General features: G+C 43.3%; 1 protein-coding gene across 1 annotated transcript; it reads right to left on the bottom strand.

Annotated features, from left to right (window-relative positions):
- Positions 1 to 312: 312 nt before the first annotated feature.
- On the bottom strand, positions 313 to 17137 carry LOC136331773 (zinc finger protein 418-like). Its single transcript, XM_066270792.1, has 3 exons — positions 16864 to 17137; positions 2864 to 2990; positions 313 to 2310 (listed from the first exon to the last, which is right to left on the bottom strand). Exons 1-3 carry the CDS (start codon positions 16894 to 16896, stop codon positions 482 to 484), a joined length of 1989 nt encoding a protein of 662 aa, XP_066126889.1. The 5' UTR covers positions 16897 to 17137; the 3' UTR covers positions 313 to 481.
- Between the last annotated feature and the right edge of the window lie 420 nt (positions 17138 to 17557).

Genomic DNA, 17557 nt, shown 5'->3' with positions numbered 1-17557 from the left:
GGCCCTGGCCGGTTGGCTCAGCGGTAGAGCGTCGGCCTGGTGTGCAGGGGACCCAGGTTCGATTCCTGGCCAGGGCACATAGGAGAAGTGCCCATTTGCTTCTCCACCCCCGCTCCTTTCTCTCTGTCTCTCTCTTCCCCTCCCGCAGCAAGGGCTCCATTGGAGCAAAGATGGCCCGCTGGGGATGGCTCCTTGGCCTCTGGTCGCGACAGAGCGACGCCCCAGAGGGGCAGAGCATTGCCCCCTGGTGGGCAGAGCGTTGCCCCTGGTGGGCGTGCCAGGTGGATCCCGGTCGGGTGCATGCGGGAGTCTGTCTGTCTCTCCCCGTTTCCAGCTTCAGAAAAATACAAAAAAAAAACAAAACCAAAAAACTACATTTCTCATACTTCTAAGATTGTCCTCTAATGTAAACTTTCATGTGCTTACACAGGTGAGAGTTGATAGAAAAAGATTTTCCACATACACTGCACTGATAATGCCTTTATTTAGTGTGAACTCTTTGATGATAACGAAGTTGAGAATGGATGATAAAGGATTTCCCACATTCACCGCACTCAAAAGGTCTTTCTCCAGTGTGAATTCTCTTGTGATAAATAAGGTTAGAGCTACAGAAATAAGATTTCCCACACTCGCTGCACTTATAAGGCCTTTCTCCACTGTGAACTCTCTGATGATAATGGAAGTTGGAGATACAGAAATAAGATTTCCCACATTCAGAGCACTTATAAGGGCTTTCTTTAGTGTGAACTCTCTGATGTTGATGGAAATCACTTTTCTTGATAAAGGATTTCCTACATTCACTGCACTCATAAGGCCTTTCTCCAGTGTGAATTCTCTGATGATAACGAAGGTGAGAGTGGATGATAAAAGATTTCCCACATTCAGAGCACTCAAAAGGCCTTTCTCCAGTATGAACTTTCTGATGATAACGAAAGGCAGGGCTATTGGAAAAAGATTTCCCACATTCACTGCACTTATACGGCCTTTCTCCAGTGTGAATTTTCTGATGATCACGAAGCTGAGAGTGGAGGATAAAAGATTTCCCACACTGATTGCACTCAAAAGGCCTTTCTCCAGTGTGAACTCTCTGATGATAACAAAAGCTACTTCTACGGGAAAAGGATTTCCCACACTCACTGCACTCAAAAGGCCTTTGTCTCCTGTGAACTCTGTGATGACGATGTAAATAAGATTTTGTGGTAAAGGTTTTCCTACATTCACTGCACTCATAGGGCCTTTCTCCTGTGTGAGTACTTTGATGATATTGATGGCTACTGATACTGAAAAAAGATTTTCCACATTCACTGCACGTATAAGGCTTTTCTCTACCGTGAATTCTCTGATGACGATCTAAATAAGTTTTTGTGGTAAAGGTTTTCCTACATTCACTGCATTCATAGGGCCTTTCTTCTCTGTGAGTACTCTGATGATTTCGAAGGTTACTGCAACTGGAAAAAGATTTCCCACATTCACTGCACTTATTTGGCTTTTCTCTACTGTGAATTCTCTGATGACGATCTAAATAATTTTTTGTGGTAAAGGTTTTCCTACATTCACTGCACTCATAGGGCCTTTCTTCTCTGTGAGTACTCTGATGATCTCGAAGGTTACTGCAACTGGAAAAAGATTTCCCACATTCACTGCATTTATAAGGCCTTTCACCAGTGTGAACTCTCTGATGATAACGAAATCCACTGCTACTGGAAAAAGATTTACCACATTCATTGCACTGATACGGTCTTTCTCCTGTGTGAACTCTCTGATGATAACGAAATCCATTGCTACTGGAAAATGATTTACCACATTCACTGCACTCATACAGTCTTTCTCCTGTGTGAACTTTCTGATGATAATTTTTTCTGGTATGCAAAGTTACCTGAGACCCTGAGGTTTCATCTGCTCTATCTCTGGTATGTGTAGCATGTTGTTGGACATGTCTGGATTCAGTAAGGATGTTCAACCCTACCTCATGAAAAGTAGAGAACATCTCGGACACACTGAAATTGTGGTCTTTTGCAAATGAGAAACTTCTCACATGTCTTTCAAAACACTTCTTTTTCATGTACTGATCCTCAATGTGCTGACACTTTGTACTGAAATAAAATAGTTCTCCACATGCGCCACATTTCAACAACTGTGATCCCTGCTGCTCAACCAAGTTGAAAATATCTGTCAAGACGAGGCCACACCTCTCACAGGGGTGGTTCTTCTGGGAAGACAAAGCCACATTAGGATCCTTTGCCTGTGATATCCTTTCAGAAGCATTCTGTTCAGTGGGAGCCTCCACATCCTCTGCTCCACAGCAGCAACCTGAACAAAAGAAAATGCTGGTGAATTACATGTTGATCTTATAGAAAAGATTTCTCAACATAAATGAACATCTGTCAGTTAGGCATTATTCTATAGGATGATTTCCAATAAATGTAAGTTAAACTCTGAAGAAATGGTAGTTGCTTATTACTCAGCCCCAAAAGTCAGTCAGTAGTGGAGACCTCACCAAGGAAAGATGCCAGCAGACAATCAGACAGAAATAAAGGCTAGATTCACTACTTTTTCTTCCACAAAAGGCTTTTTGGAGAACTTTTTCTGCTGGAGTAATCTGTGCTCAAACTCATAAAAATTATATTAGGCCACACGATGTAAACATCAATATAAGAGTTCAGTACATCAGGTGTTGGCGCTGCAGGAAGAGAAGAGGGAAGTTCCAACAAATAAGCCCTACCAAGGACAGCAAGTACCCAGAAAATTGCAAAAGCAAGTAGTGTCCATAGTGCACATGTGAACACATGCATACTCTAGTGACTAGAAGGCACAGGGAAATGCAAATCCTAGTCCACCTCATTGAAGACAGTGAGGCTTTTACCCAGCGAGGACATAAGCTCAAAGTTCTCCAGCATCACATCCAGGTACAGGCGTCTCTGAGCCTCATTAAGAAGGCACCATTCCTTCCTGGAGAAGTACAGGGCAATATCTCCGAAAGTCACACCAACCTGTAGGAATTAATACAAATAAAATTATAAAAGTATTTCTGAGTACCCACAATCCTACTCCTTACACACCTTGTTCATACACAGTTCCCTCCAGGGCTCTCCAGTTCAGAGACAGCCCAATCTGGTTACTGAATCTTATTGCCCTCAGCAACAATAGCTGCGCTAAGAGGGACGGCAGGTAAATGAGACCCAACCAGTGTCTTTCAACAGCTGGTTTGTGAATTGATTCACTAGGAATTTCAGATTGGTCCATGAGAAAGTTAATCACCCTGATGTTATAGAAATATTACAGGTACAATGATATTAGTCGAATTAGCTTATGATCAGGATGATTTCTGCATTAGCAATAATTCTATTTTCACCATTCCCCAAGTGTAAAAAGTTGAAAACTACTGATCTAATCTCAGGGCCATGCCTGCAGGCCCTCATCCTTCCTGCGAGGAATTCCACTGAGAATCCCACATTATGCCTCCATTCCACAGCCAAACGTGGGTTATGCTTCATTCTTAAATTCTTTTTGCTTTTTGTTGTTGTTTTGTTTTAACTAAATTTTTAAATTTGTTATGTTAATATGGATTCAAGTGTCCTACTCAATACAACACCCTCACTCCATTCTTAAATTCTTACACCAGGCTCTCAGACATGCTCTAGCTATACACACCATTGTGTAACCTCTACCTCCTTCACATATTTGAAACTAAAGTCCCTTCCAGCTCTGCCACCTACCTGCTCTATATAGCACGGATCTCTGTGAACTCACCCATAAATTTCATATATGGTATCCAGAGAGCGCTTAATGTACTCAAGCAGGATTCTGAAACACTGAAGCGGTCTAAGGGATCCCAAACCTAGAACAAACCCTAAATGAGGCTCTGATGTCCTCCTTGTCTCCTTTTGATCACTGGTACAGTATTTGTCACCCAGATACCAATGGAAATTTCATAAAGAAATGACCCCTTTCCACTCTGCAGTTTATGTACTGTCCCTTCACAATCCACAACCCTCTTCTCACCACTAAAACTTGGCTTAACAAAATCAAGGACATGGCCTTCATTAACTGGCAAAATGCCACTTAAACATGACCATATTTGCTTATGACCTTAGCCACATGAAAGGCAAGAAACCACCAGAGCCCAGGAAAGCACAAGGTAAAATTCCTGTGAAGCACGATCCTGCCCTCAGTATCATCTCATCTCATATACCCCTTGACCTCTACAGCCACCAATGTCTCTTATCCCATCTAGCCTTGAGCACCTGGGGGAATCACACTCTCTCCACTCGGACGCCACTATCACTTCTCTTCCTCACCTCTGCTTGTGAGGATGAGCACCCCTAATCAGGTGACAAGACAACAAACCACTAAGTTTTTGTGATTATTTTACCAAAAATATGAACTCCCTCCTGAATGTCTACCTCAACTCCATCCTGTTACACAAAAAAACACAGCTTTTGCACATCTCCATCCTGTATCCCTTACCAGATTTGTGGACCCGTGTGCCCAGTTTCCCACTTGACACCTTCTCAGACTCTTACAACAGCCAGGAAAACACTTCTGATATTTCCAAAGAAAATTAACCTACTTTTTACCCAGCAGCTGATGGAGCATCCATTGCTTTAGCTGCCAGAACAAAAATCTCTGGGTTGTTCCCCACTCTTCCCTTTCTCTCCCTCAGTTGCAGTGTCTAAAATTCTACTGTGCCCTGCTTTTAACAAAATGAACCATGGAAATGACCAGGCAGTGCTGCAATGGACAGAGAGCTGGACTAGGATGCAGAGGACCCAGGATTGAAACCCCAAGGTCACTGGCTTGAGCACGGGTCGCTGGGTTGGTTGCGAGATCATAAACATAACCCCATGGTTGAAGGCTTGACTCCAAGGTCACTGGCGTAAGCAAGTAGTCACACTCGCTCTGCTGTAGCCCCCTTCCATAGCCCGGGTCCAGGCACATATGTAAAAGCAATCAATGAACAACTAAGGTACCGCAACAAAGAATTTTTTTTTAATTCATTTTAGAGAGCAGAGAGAAAGGGAGAGAGAGAGACAGAGAGGGAGAGAGAGAGGAGAGAGAGACAGAGAGAGAAGGTGGGGAGGAGCTGGAAGCATCAACTCCCATATGTGCCCTGACCAGGCAAGCCCAGGGTTTCAAACCAGTGACCTCAGCATTTCCAGGTCGACGCTTTATCCACTGTGCCACCACAGGTCAGGCTACAAAGAATTGATGCTTCTCATCTCTCCCTCTTCCAGTCTGTCTGACCCTATCTGTCCCTCTCTCTGTCTCCGTCACAAAACAAAATAAATGAACCATGACAACAACGCTGGTCCATCAGCACTACTACGGTTATAGCACATGCCTTCTCCTGAGCTCCTGACACCTCACTTAACTGCATTATGTATTCTTCACCGCACAGCCACATAGAGCCTGTTAAATCTATGAGACCTCCTTTATCCTATGCAAATGCTCCATTATCTCCATAATATTGTAGATGCCAACAAAATCACTCTGCCATTTTACAGGTCTTAATCTAGAGTTCCCTGCTCTTTGTTTTGAACACGAAGAATGGAAACATGTGTTACCTGTTCTCAACTCAGTGGCATCTACAAGCATTTTGACAAGCTGATGACTATCCCTGGGTTAACCTTCTATATCTGTTTACATTGTAGTAAGGTACCAAAAAGCTACAGAATTAATATTAATAGTTTAGGAAGCTTAAAGAACATTTTATTAATTTGGGCTAGGCATGCAGAGAGATTTTGTAGATGTAATTTTTATACTTGTGTGATTGGCACCAAGTCAGGATGGCCAATAGCATTGTATTGTAAATGAAGAGGGAAAGGGGATTTGGATTGCCATCCTTCCCCTCACACCTGTGAGGAAGCAGGTAAATATCTAGCCAGGTTTAGGAAGGGAGAGATTGAAAAAAACCTTTTCTTATTTGATGAGCCATTTGCAGGCATTTTATCCCCTAGTGCCATGGAAACTACTCTTCCCCTCCTGAAAGTGTGTAATTAATGTATATATATCTAAACAAAAAAAATCGCAAATGAATACTAGAAAATTTAGGAATATCTTTTAAATGTGAAATAACATTTTTACTATTGTGTTACAAGTTTTAAGGTGTAGAAATGTTTTTATAGGTCCTATAAACTAATGTTGTAAGCTAGTGCCATGATGTGATGCTCTCCCCCACCCGTGTGTGATCAAGGGTATATAAACAGCCTCTGAAATATTTTTGGGGCTCATGATTTGGGTCTGCAATTGCCCCATGTCAGCCATATGTAGTCGGCATATTTAATAAATCTCCTCCTTTAATAAAACTCTTGAAAATTCATCTGGCCTGACCAGGCAGTGGCGCAGTGGATAGAGCGTCAGACTGGGATGAGGAGGACCCAGGTTCGAGACCCCGAAGTCACCAGCTTGAGCGCGAGCTCATCTGGCTTGAGGAAAGGGCTCGCCAGCTTGGACCCAAGGTCGCTGGCTCAAGCAAGGAGTTACTTGGTCTGCTGAAGGCCCGTGTTCGGGGCACATATGAGAAAGGAATCAGTGAAAAACTAATGCGTCGCAGCGAAAAACTGATGATTGATGCTTCTCATCTCTCTGTTCCAGTCTGTCTGTCCCTATCTATCCTTCTCTCTGACTCTCTCTTTGTCCCTGTAAAAAAAAAAAAAAAAAAGAAAGAAAAAAAAAGTCATCTGAACTTGGTGTCTGTACGTAAACCTGCAGAATTGAGGTACCTGTACTTTACATTTGGCAGCCAATGCAGGGCCGTGATGTTTTGTGTCACCCAGTAAAGACACCCGGAATCAGCTGGTCTCTCTGGGGAGTTGTCCAACCCTGCTTGAATCTTGAGGAGAGGCACGCCACCTGAGATGTTTTTAGTGCTCTTGGTTTTTCTGTGGGTCCGGACAGTTCTTTGGTAGACACCTCCCAGTTTCCAAATTCGACAATTTGGAAGAGAAATCAAGGAGGTAGGTAAAGCTTTATTGAATTTGTTTGGGAGTAGGTTGTATGTAAGGTAGATTTGTGGCTTTGCTGATTTGTAACTTCAGAGATGTGGAACTCCGGTGTGTAGGTAGGGCCTTAAGAGCTACTTTGCTCTTTGGACCTAGTCTGTCTGTCTGGATTGGACTCTCCAAAACCGAGATGTCAGTGGAGAGTTTTGGGTTCTGCCTCAGGCTTTTCTGAGAGACGTCTGGTTATACTCTGGAAGGATGATTAGTGGGGATTAGGTCCTGCCTCAGACTCTCGGGGATATCTGCTCATACTCTAGAGGGACATTAGTGGGGACTTTATCCTGCCCAGAAATTCTAGAGGTATCCTCTTGTGCTCTCAGTAAAAGACATTAGTGGGAACATTTGGTGGTGCCACATTTGGGGTGCTCTCAGGAGAAACCTGAGTAGGGACTGAGTTGATACTGAGCTGATCAGTTTTGACTCAGAACTTTCAGGGACATCTTTGTGTTTATCGAGATCTTAGTCTTTGTTTTTAATGTTTCTGTCCAAGAAAACCCCCTAAGTGCATTAATATGTAAGGGACGCGGCCTGCGTGCACCTAAAAGGACACTAGGGAAATCTTCCCTCGTCTATGAAGCTTTGTCTGTCAGAAAATTTAATTGAAATAAAGTGTGCTCATTATTTATTTATGTAAAGTCTTTGTTTAATGTTTACATGTGTCTGTTTTTAAGGCCTGGCTTGAGTTTTGTGTCAAAAATGGGAAGTTTCTGACGAAAAAGCAATCTTAAATGGTGATTTGTGTATACTGCAGATTTTCTTTGTTCCTTCGAGAAATCTCTCAAAACATTTCATGGTTTGGACCCCTATCCCCTGCTCCACTACATATTTTTTCTTGGATTCAGGATCTTTGGCTTTAAGAGGCCCAGTTAGATTTCTCCCCTGGAGAAATTATTCTCTTCTTTTGGCTCCTTCCCTTGTCTTATGTAATAATTAATACCTCTATAATCAAACACCCTTATTCTGGGTGCTAGTTAATTATCTATCTTATCTTTCTTGATTTTTTATTAGTGTGCTAATTCCTGGATTTCCCAGGACAAGTTTCAATATTGTAAAGAGGTGGCCCAAGTTACTAAATATGGCAGGAGGGCACAATTCACAGAAGACCCACTTAGGTTGTCTTTTTAAAAACTTTCAAGCTTATGGTGACAACCGTGAATACGGAATTAAATGGTACAAGAAAAGGCTTCGCACTCTCTGTGCGAAGAATGGCCCATGCCTCTTACATTAGATAATAATGTAAGAATGCGAATTAGAATGGCCCACTTTTGGGATTGGATGGCCAGCAATCGGAACTTTTAATCTCAAGCTAGTAAGGGCCGTTTGGAACATCATAACTAAGGACCCAGGCCACCCTGATCAGTTTCCATACATTGATCAATGGCTAAGTTTAATAATGAATCCACCAAAATGGCTAAAAGCTTGCTCAATACAGAAAGGGTGCTATGTCTTCCTAGTCCAGCCAGACATATCAAGGACAGAAAGGGGATTTGAGAGAAAGAATTAAAACTCCGCTAGGAAAAAATCAATGTGCATATTGCAAGAAGGAATACGCCCAGGAAAGTGTTTCTCCAACCTCTGGGGGAATGACTGGCAAATAAGCGATCTGGGTGAGAGAAGAGAGAAAAGCCGAGCCTGGACGCCCAGTGAGTGGAACGATGGGGTGGGGTACCACCTGGAGAGGCAAAATGTAGGCATGCTCCCTCCCCACCTGGCCGTGCTCCTGTCCACGACCCCACAGTGCACCCCAGCAGAAAGCAAACAGCGAGCAGAAGGCTGAGTGCCAAGAGAAAAGCCCTGCTGCCACCTCTGGTGCTCGGTTAGGCTAGGAGTCAGCCTGCCTCGGGTTGTACAAGAAAACAGGGCCAGGTGAAAAATAATTATAGAATGGTTCCGACACTCTCCCACAGGGCCGAGGCAGGTGTTGGCTTCTCTCCAAGTCTCTCAGTTCCTTCGTGTGGGATGATTATTATCTAATTTAAGAGGCATGGGATTCACGGGGGGAGACCCACTACTTTAGCTATAAGAGTAAAAATTGTTAAAATAATTTTCAGGGAATTGCAGAAAAATTGGAAACCTTATGTAGGCTAAATCAGCCCACTGTTAGAAAGGTAAATTTGTAAAAGTTATATTTTAATTTGCTGGTTTTGTTGTAAGAAATGAAGCTAGACAGCTGCCGGGGGAAAGGGAATGAAAGTTGGCTTAGTTTTTGGAAATGCTGGGTCCAAAGGCCCACCGTCTGCGCCACCTCTCCCATGGTAGTCATGCCCCTAAACTGGCAGCAGAGAAAGAGGGAACGAGAGTCCTGAGAAGGTTAGGTGCCACCTTGGAACAAAGCCCGGAGCCTCACTGCCGCTGCCATCCTGCACGTGGTAAGGCTAGGGTTCAGCCAGCCTTGAAATGTGCAAGAGGGGACAGGCCTGCCGGATGCCTCTGCTTCTTCCCCTTTCCTAAGAACCCTGGTCAGCAATCTGCCACTCGTAAACAGCTAGTGGACCACATAAGGCCTTTTGCCCCCTTGGATATAGATCTCCAACGGAGTGCCATGTGTGGGTGCTGCCTCAGTAGGGAATGTGCCTACCTATATAATTTTAAATTTAAATTTTGGCCCTTAAAAGAATTTCAGTTGTTGTATTTTAATTGGCTCTGTTGACTAATAAATTTTCTGACCACAGGGTTAGGAGTGATGACTTACTGTCCCCATTGATATGTGAAAAAGTATTTTCGCCTGACCAGGCAGTGGCACAGTGGATAGAGCGTCAGACTGGGATGCAGAGGGCCCAGGTTCAAGACCCTGAAGTCACCAGCTTGACCGCGAGCTCATCTGGTTTGAGCAAAGCTCATTAGCTTGGACCCAAGATTGTTGGCTTGAGCAAGGGGTTACTAGGTCTGCTGTGGCCCCATGGTCAAAGAATATATGAGAAAGCAATCAATGAACAACTAAGGTGTCGCAATAAAGAATTGATGCTTCTCATCTCTCTCCGTTCCTGTCTGTCCCTCTCTCTGACTCTCTGTCTCTGTAAAAAAAAAAAAAAAAGTATTTTCCATGTTAGAAATCTGTATGTTATTTCAAAGGCCATTTGTTAATTCCTTTTATTTGCTGTCTCATAGCCCTGTAATATTAAAATCTTAGTTTAGATCAGGGGTCCCCAAACTTTTTACACAGGGGGCCAGTTCAATGTCCCTCAAACCGTTGGAGGGCCGGACTATAAAAAAAAATATGAGCAAATCCCTATGCACACTGCACATATTTTAAAGTAAAAAAACAAAACAGGAATACAATATTTAAAATAAAGAACAAGTAAATTTAAATCAACAAACTGATCAGTATTTCAATGGGAACTATGGGCCTACTTTTGGCTAATGAGATGGTCAATGTCTGGTTCCATATTTGTCACTGCTAGCCGTAACAAGTGATATGACGCGCTTCCGGAGCTATGACGCGTGTGTCCCGTGTCACCACAAGTAGTACTGTACGTGAGTGATGCCACGCTTTGCGGCGCTGCCATATACAGTACTCCAGGAGCACAAAATGCGGATGCATCCTGTGCTTCTCTCACTGATCACCAATGAAAGAGGTGCCCTTTTGGGAAGTACAGCAGGGGCAAGATAAATGACCTCAGAAGCCCGAATGTGGCCCGCGGGCCATAGTTTGGGGACCCCTGGTTTAAATATTAGGAAATATATAATAATTGCTAATAATATCCTTTTTAATTTAATTTTTATTTATTTATTTTTTTTACAGAGTCAGAGTCAGAGAGAGGGATAGACAGACAGGAACGGAGAGAGAGATGAAAAGCATCAATGATCAGTTTTTCGTTGCAACCAACACCTTAGTTGTTCATTGATTGCGTTCTCATATGTGCCTTGACCATGGGGCTACAGCAGACCGAGTAACCCCTTGCTCAAGCCAGCGACCTTGGCTCCAAGCTGGTGAGCTTTGCTCAAACCAGATGAGCCTGCGCTCAAGCTGGAGATCTCAGGGGTCTCGAAACTGGATCCTCCGCATCCCAGTCCGATGCTCTATCCACTGTGCCACCGCCTGGTCAGGCAATAATATCCTTTTATGTAATGTTAAGTTTATTATCACTTTAAAACAGTATTGTTAAGAATTTCTTTTAAATGCTAATGTATTGAGTTATTCAGTAGCGGAGAGACTCTAAAATCCTAAAAGAGACGCCAAACGTGTTTCTCTTGCAAGCTTTTACCTTCTTTAATTAATCCAACGAATAACGATGTTTTTTGTATTTCCAAAAGTTTATATAGACAGAAAAGGACCCTCAAGCCCCTCAGCGATATCTTCTGAGTATGGCTTTTAAGGTCTATAATGACCAAGAAAAAGACAGAAAAGGCAAATAGAGCCCAAAAGAGATCAGGAAAATACCAGCTCTTGGCATATGCCCTTAAAGGCTCCAATGCCCTGAAGGGGCTTCATAGGATTCCATCAGGGCCCTGATTCAAAAATGGAAAGAAAGGTCATTGAGCTAAAGCCTGCCAGGCTTCCGGGCCCCCACCAGGGACATGCCTTTGATGTGGGGAAAAGGGACACTAGAGGGTAAGTTGCCCTTTATCTTCTCTAAGGGAGGGTTCAGTCTCTTCCAGTTCTAATCCAACCACCTGTGACCTGACCTTGCCAGCCTGCTGGGACTTGCCACTGAAGGTTAAAGGTGCCCAGGGCCATAGACCCCATCTCACGTCACCATGAACGAGCCTATGCTATTTCTTCCAAGTAGCAGGTAAACTGATCTCATTTCTTTTTTTGTTTTTTTTGTATTTTTCTGAAGCTGGAAACGGGGAGTACAGACAGACTCCCGCATGCGCCCGACCAGGATCCACCCCGTACACCCACCAGGGGCGACGCTCTGCCCACCAGGGGGCAATGCTCTGCTCCTCCGGGGCATCGCTCTGCCGCAACCAGAGCCACTTCTAGCACCTGGGGCAGCGGCCAAGGAGCCATCCCCAGCGCCCGGGTCATCTTTGCTCCAATGGAGCCTCGGCTGCGGGAGGGGAAGAGAGAGACAGAGAGGAAGGAGGGGGGAGTGGAGAAGCAAATGGGCGCTTCTCCTTATGTGCCCTGGCCGGGAATCGAACCCGGGTCCCCCGCATGCCAGGCTGACGCTCTACCGCTGAGCCAACCGGCCAGGGCCTGATCTCATTTCTTGTAAACAAAAGGGTCACTTACTATACCGTGTCTAATATTTGAGTTTTATTTATCCCTCGAAGATCTCTATTGTGGGTATTAAAAGTCTCATTTTCTGTTACTCTGTTTAATGTATAGTATCTCCTTTATTTCTCTTGTCTCAATGCCCCATACCTATTCTAGGCTGGGACCTGCTCCTAATTCCAGCTAGAAGCAATAATCATTGGGAATTAGACTCTAGCTACAGTGCAGGAATGTGACCACAGTGCCAGTGCCTTTTGAACTTTTCCTGAATATATGTGACTCCTGCTCTTTGTGACATTTCTCAGACTGAAGTGAGAATTGGGTTACATTTGCAAATAATATGAAACAATAATAGTCTCAACATAGACTTAGTAAAATTACGATAACATGTTAAGGACATTTAAGACTGTAAGAATTTTATTTTATTTTAAATCCTGTTATATTGGTTAAGACTTTGTTTAATAATCTAGTAGGTTATGGTCACTTTACTGTATGTATTAAGATGTTTGTTATAGTATTTGTTAGCATTAGTTACTTTTTATTTGGTTGTTTATTTTACATTTTTCCAGTCTGCCTAAAAATCGGAACATAGAAATTCAAACAAATGAGCAGGAAGATGCCACTCAAAACCAGTGGGGTTTGGGGATCCTTATTGCGATAGTTTTATTTGAAACCAATTATAAAAAGATTTTACCGCCTGACCTGTGGTGGTGCAGTGGATAAAGCATCGACCTGGAAATGCTGAGGTCGCCGGTTCGAAACCGTGGGCTTGCCTGGTCAAGGCACATATGGGAGTTGATGCTTCCAGCTCCCCCCCCCTCTGTCTCTCTCTCCTCTCCTTCTCTGTCTCTCTCTCTCTCCCCTCTCTAAAAATGAATAAATAAAATAAAAATAAAAAAAATTTTACCAACAGGAAAGAATAATTAGAAAAGCCTTACTTAGGATTTATTACAGAAGACATAATATCTGAGTGTTTAGTTTGTATCCAAGTAAATACTAAGAAAAATAAGAAAATCACAAAAAGAAACACGGAGAAAAAAAATTTCCCAGGTAAATATTTAGAAATAGACTTTAATCGAATAATTGAAAAATAGATAAAGGTTTTTCCTTCTAAAACTGGACATAGTGACAGTTGTTAGAAAGTTACTATATAGTATTCTTTCCAGGTTTAGCTTGCCCATTCCAGTGTTGGGCCTACATTTGTGTCCACAGTCTCAAAGCTGGTAAGAAAGGAACTCAATATTAATTAGAAACTAATTTGAAGTTACATCGTGCCCACAGGCACCAAAGGGTTCAGGGCAATTAAAATTGTAAAGGAAATGTGACCACCCATTCCTTAAGTACTTGCAGGGTTTGCAGATCACACAGCAAGCTGTTCAAAAGACTGTCCGAGAGGCGCTTCCAGCATTGCCAGGTGATTCAGTACATCACCCAAGGAATGACTCCCACATGGACGGGTCCACACACCATTATCCTGACCACTCCCACTGCTGCCAAGGTAGAAGGCATGCCATACTCCAACCACAAACCGGAAGCTGGTTGGTCTACGTATGACGAATGTATGAAGAAACTCACTAAGGACACCATTTTTAATTAGACTTTGCATGAGAGGCAAACTAAGATAAAATGAAAGCCAGCTTAATTGTCACTAAAGGTTTAAGGTTTTAAAATGAAAAGTTCTGAAAAATATAAATTGTTAGAAAAGCTGATTATTTTATGTAAGTTGCAAAAGGTTTGTACAATTTATAAGAAATTAATTAATAATATTTGTTTCTTTAGTAAACTGTACTGCTACTAATGCTGTCTGTTAAATATCTGTTACATGTTATAAGTTAATATTCCTACACAACAGCTTCATGCTCTTCAGTAAATTAAGTCAAGGATTTGACACAAGATATAAAACCAGTGGGGAATGTAGTAATGTACCAAAAAACTACAGAATTAATTAATATTAATAGTTTAGAAAGCTTAAAGAACATTTTATTAATTTGGGCTAGGCGTGCAGAGAGATTTTGTAGATGTAATTTCTATACTTGTGTGATTGGCACCAACTCAGGATGGCCGATAGCATTGTATTGTAAATGAAGAGGGAAAGAAGATTTGGTTTCCCATCCTTCCCCTCACACTTGTGAGGAAGCAGGTAAATAGCTAGCCAGGTTTAGGAAGGGAGAGATTAAAAAAAAAAAACCTTTTCTTATTTGATGAGCCATTTGCAGGCATTTTATCCCCTAGCGCCATGGAAACTATTCCTCCCCTCTTGAAAGCGTGTAATTAATGTATATATCTCTAAACAAAGGAATGGCAAATGAACACTAGAAAATTTAGGAATATCTTTTAATATGTGGAATAACATTTCTGCTATTGTGTTATACCTTATAAGTTTTAATGTGTAGAAATGTTTTTATAGGTCCTATAAACAAATGTTGTAAGCTGGTGCCATGATGTCATGCTCTCCCCCGCCTGGGTTTGATCAGGGGTATATTAACAGCTCCTGAAATGTATTTGGGGCACATGATTTGGGTTTGCAATTGCCCCATGTCAGCCATATGCGGCCGGAATATTTAATAAATCTCCTCCTTTAATAAAAGTCTTCAAAATTCATCTGGACTTGGTGCCTCTATGTAAACTCATGGAATTGAGGTTCAGGTACTTTACAACATTTATCACCAAATGCTGGGCACAGTCATTTCACCTATAGCCTGTATTCAGGACACAGGGCTTGGGGGTACTGCATTGATTTCTGCATCCAAGAACTGAGAAAATACCAAGAAAACAGTCTGGAGGTGAGGAAGGAGAAACCAGAATAAAGCAGAAGAATGGTGGGGCCTGCAATGTCTGGGATCCTACACTCCAGCCTGTGACTTCAATGTTCTTGACTAAGTGAACAAGGCCAGGCAGAAAAGTCTAGAAAATAACAAACCACGGGTGTGGAATTCGCTTGTTATCAGTTCCTGGAAATGAAATTGCAACTCCAATAAGAACGAATGAAAGGATTATCAAGGACAGACTCTCGGTACTCCTCTCTCCTTCCCCTCCCTAAAATATGACAGTCATGAAGACCTTAAAACAAAGAAGTCATAGAAATCTGGCATTTGTCACCTGAAAGCTAAAGCTGTAAAGGTATCTAATATATAAGAAATCTAACTTCAGGGAGCACGTGTTTTGTTGTCTATTTTGGGGTCATGCAGATAAGCCAGCTAAATAAATCCTACTTCATCAGTACTCACTGCTGCTTCTTCCCAACTCTGTGACCTTGGACAGGAATTCAACTCCTGGGCCTCACTGTCCTCATCACCCCACTGTAGGCTAATTCTTCTTTCAGCAAGATTTAAGACACCTTGAAAACTGTGTTCCTCTCTGTTGTGAACCTTCTGTGGTTCCAAGGACCCTAAGAATAAAAGTATAGGGATCTGCCTCCCAGTCTAGACATGACTGACTGCTTGTAAGTCAAGTGCCGCCACCATCGTGACCATTCATGTAAGATCGGTGGATAACGGGGAAAGGTCATGTGAGGAACCCGGGAACTTTGGCTAGGACTGCCCACAACCAATCGCGCCAAAAAAAAACCTCCAAGGAGTCCTTGGGGAAAAAAGCGACTGTCAGCCAGTGAGATTTTGCTACATCATATTAGCCCGACTTCCCTCTAGGACCCCTTTAAATTTGCCCACACAGTCTCTCCATGCGCGATTTTCCTGACCTCCATCTATTGGGCCAGTATCTCATTGGAGAAACGCTCTGTACTACAATAAATAAAACCTTTACTATTCCACACTTGGTGGCTACGCCCCTTCCTTCCTTCTTGGCGGGAAAAATACCTTACAATTCACATCCAAGTTCCTCATTGAATTCAGGTGCACAGTAAAGAAAAAGTGGAGCCCGAGGATGGTGGGCCATTCTGTTTATTGGAGTCTCCCCAAGACAGGAAAACCATGAGAAAGCCAAGGGAAAATCAGAAACCTGCTTTCCCCGCAGAGGGCAAGGGATCAGGTGTAACTGGAAGTGACCCCACGGATAACAGTCACTCAGAGGAGGTACAGCTTGTAGCTCCAAAACACTGGCTCCCCAAGTTGACTTTCTCACAGGTTATATATATATACTTTTACAATATCTAAGCAATGGGCATGTGATTTCTTTGTTTAAGGTTTCCCAGGACTCAAGGAGAGGACAGGGAAAGATTTGGTGGCGTCAATAAAGGGGAAAGGGTTTCAAGATCACTGGCCATAGTTAAATACAGATCGTGCAATTCTTGTTTTGTGTAGTAAGTGACTCTTAAGCACTCCTTGAGAGAAATATGGGATGTAGCTGATTTATCACTGCCTGACTCGGTTACCTTTGCTGGGTCCTTTCTTTTGTATTTTATTCATTTCTTCCTTCTCAGGTAAGAGGAGGCCGGCCCCTCCTTCCTCACAGGGAGAAAAGAAAATCCTGCCGCACCTTCCAGTGGTGGGGGCAGAATCTTTCTTCCTCTTCTGTTCTTTTCTTTCAAAACTTGCTGGTGCAAAACCCTCTCCTCCTGCACACATTAGCAAAAACAATGGCGCTTCTCAGGGAGGAATGCAACCCGCAATTTGCAATCAGCTGCCCTGCTCTGCGGGCCACCACACACGAGGCAGCCCAGTGCCATTTTGAAACAATAAAAGTGAGTAAACTAACTATGCCTAAGGTTTACAAACTCATATGCTCAGCATCACACTCACTCACCTCGGCCGAGCGCCTCAGCGCAGCCGCCGCCATCGCCCTTCGACTCTTCGGAGTCCGGAGCGCGCGGGTGCGACGGGCGAGGAGGTGGCTCAATGCACGGCAGTCCCGTCAGGCCCTGGTGCAGGTCCTCCGAGAGGAGACTCACACTTTGTGCAGGTACGGACTACGATTCTTGAATCTAGCGTTTTCCTTCCTCACTGTATCCAACGCGACTCACCGTTTCAGAATCTATGACAGATCTTGAGAGTCACCAAAGACGAGCAAGAACCACGGAAGTCCCACCCCTAAACGCTTTGCAAGAGCGAAAACACCGTTTGCTCGTTCTTCTCTGGCGTACTCTGCGGTCGACGGCGCAGCGCCTTCTGGGTAATGCAGTTTCTGCAATCCAAGGCGGGCATTCTTTCTTCTTGCAGCTGAGGCCAGGACTCCCCCAAGTTTATTGCCGAGAAATTCAAAAGTCCCTGTCCAAATGACGTTTTGAAAATGGCCGGAATGCCTGACCAGGCAGTTGGACAGTGGATAGAGCGCTGGACTGGGACACTGAGAACACAGGTTTGAAACCCCAACGTCGCCAGCTTGAGTGCTGGCTCATCTGGTTTGAGCAAGGGTCATTTGTCCCGCTATAGCCTTCCAGTCAAGGTACATATGAGAAAGAAAGGAATGAACAACTAAAGTCCTGCAACAAAGAACTGAT

Source organism: Saccopteryx bilineata, chromosome 3 (genome assembly GCF_036850765.1).
Source record: "Saccopteryx bilineata isolate mSacBil1 chromosome 3, mSacBil1_pri_phased_curated, whole genome shotgun sequence".
Taxonomy (NCBI): Eukaryota; Metazoa; Chordata; class Mammalia; order Chiroptera; family Emballonuridae; genus Saccopteryx; species Saccopteryx bilineata.
This window is presented reverse-complemented; position numbering and strand designations above follow the sequence as displayed.

Excerpts from the sequence above, each read along its gene's own strand:
- LOC136331773 (XM_066270792.1), bottom strand. The coding sequence starts at position 16,896 with ATGGCGGCGGCTGCGCTGAGGCGCTCGGCCGAG. Across the intron at positions 2,991-16,863 it reads CGCTGAGGCGCTCGGCCGAG|GTTGGTGTGACTTTCGGAGA; the intron begins GTGAGTGAGTGT and ends TAATTCCTACAG. Across the intron at positions 2,311-2,863 it reads TGAGCTTATGTCCTCGCTGG|GTTGCTGCTGTGGAGCAGAG; the intron begins GTAAAAGCCTCA and ends TCTTTTGTTCAG.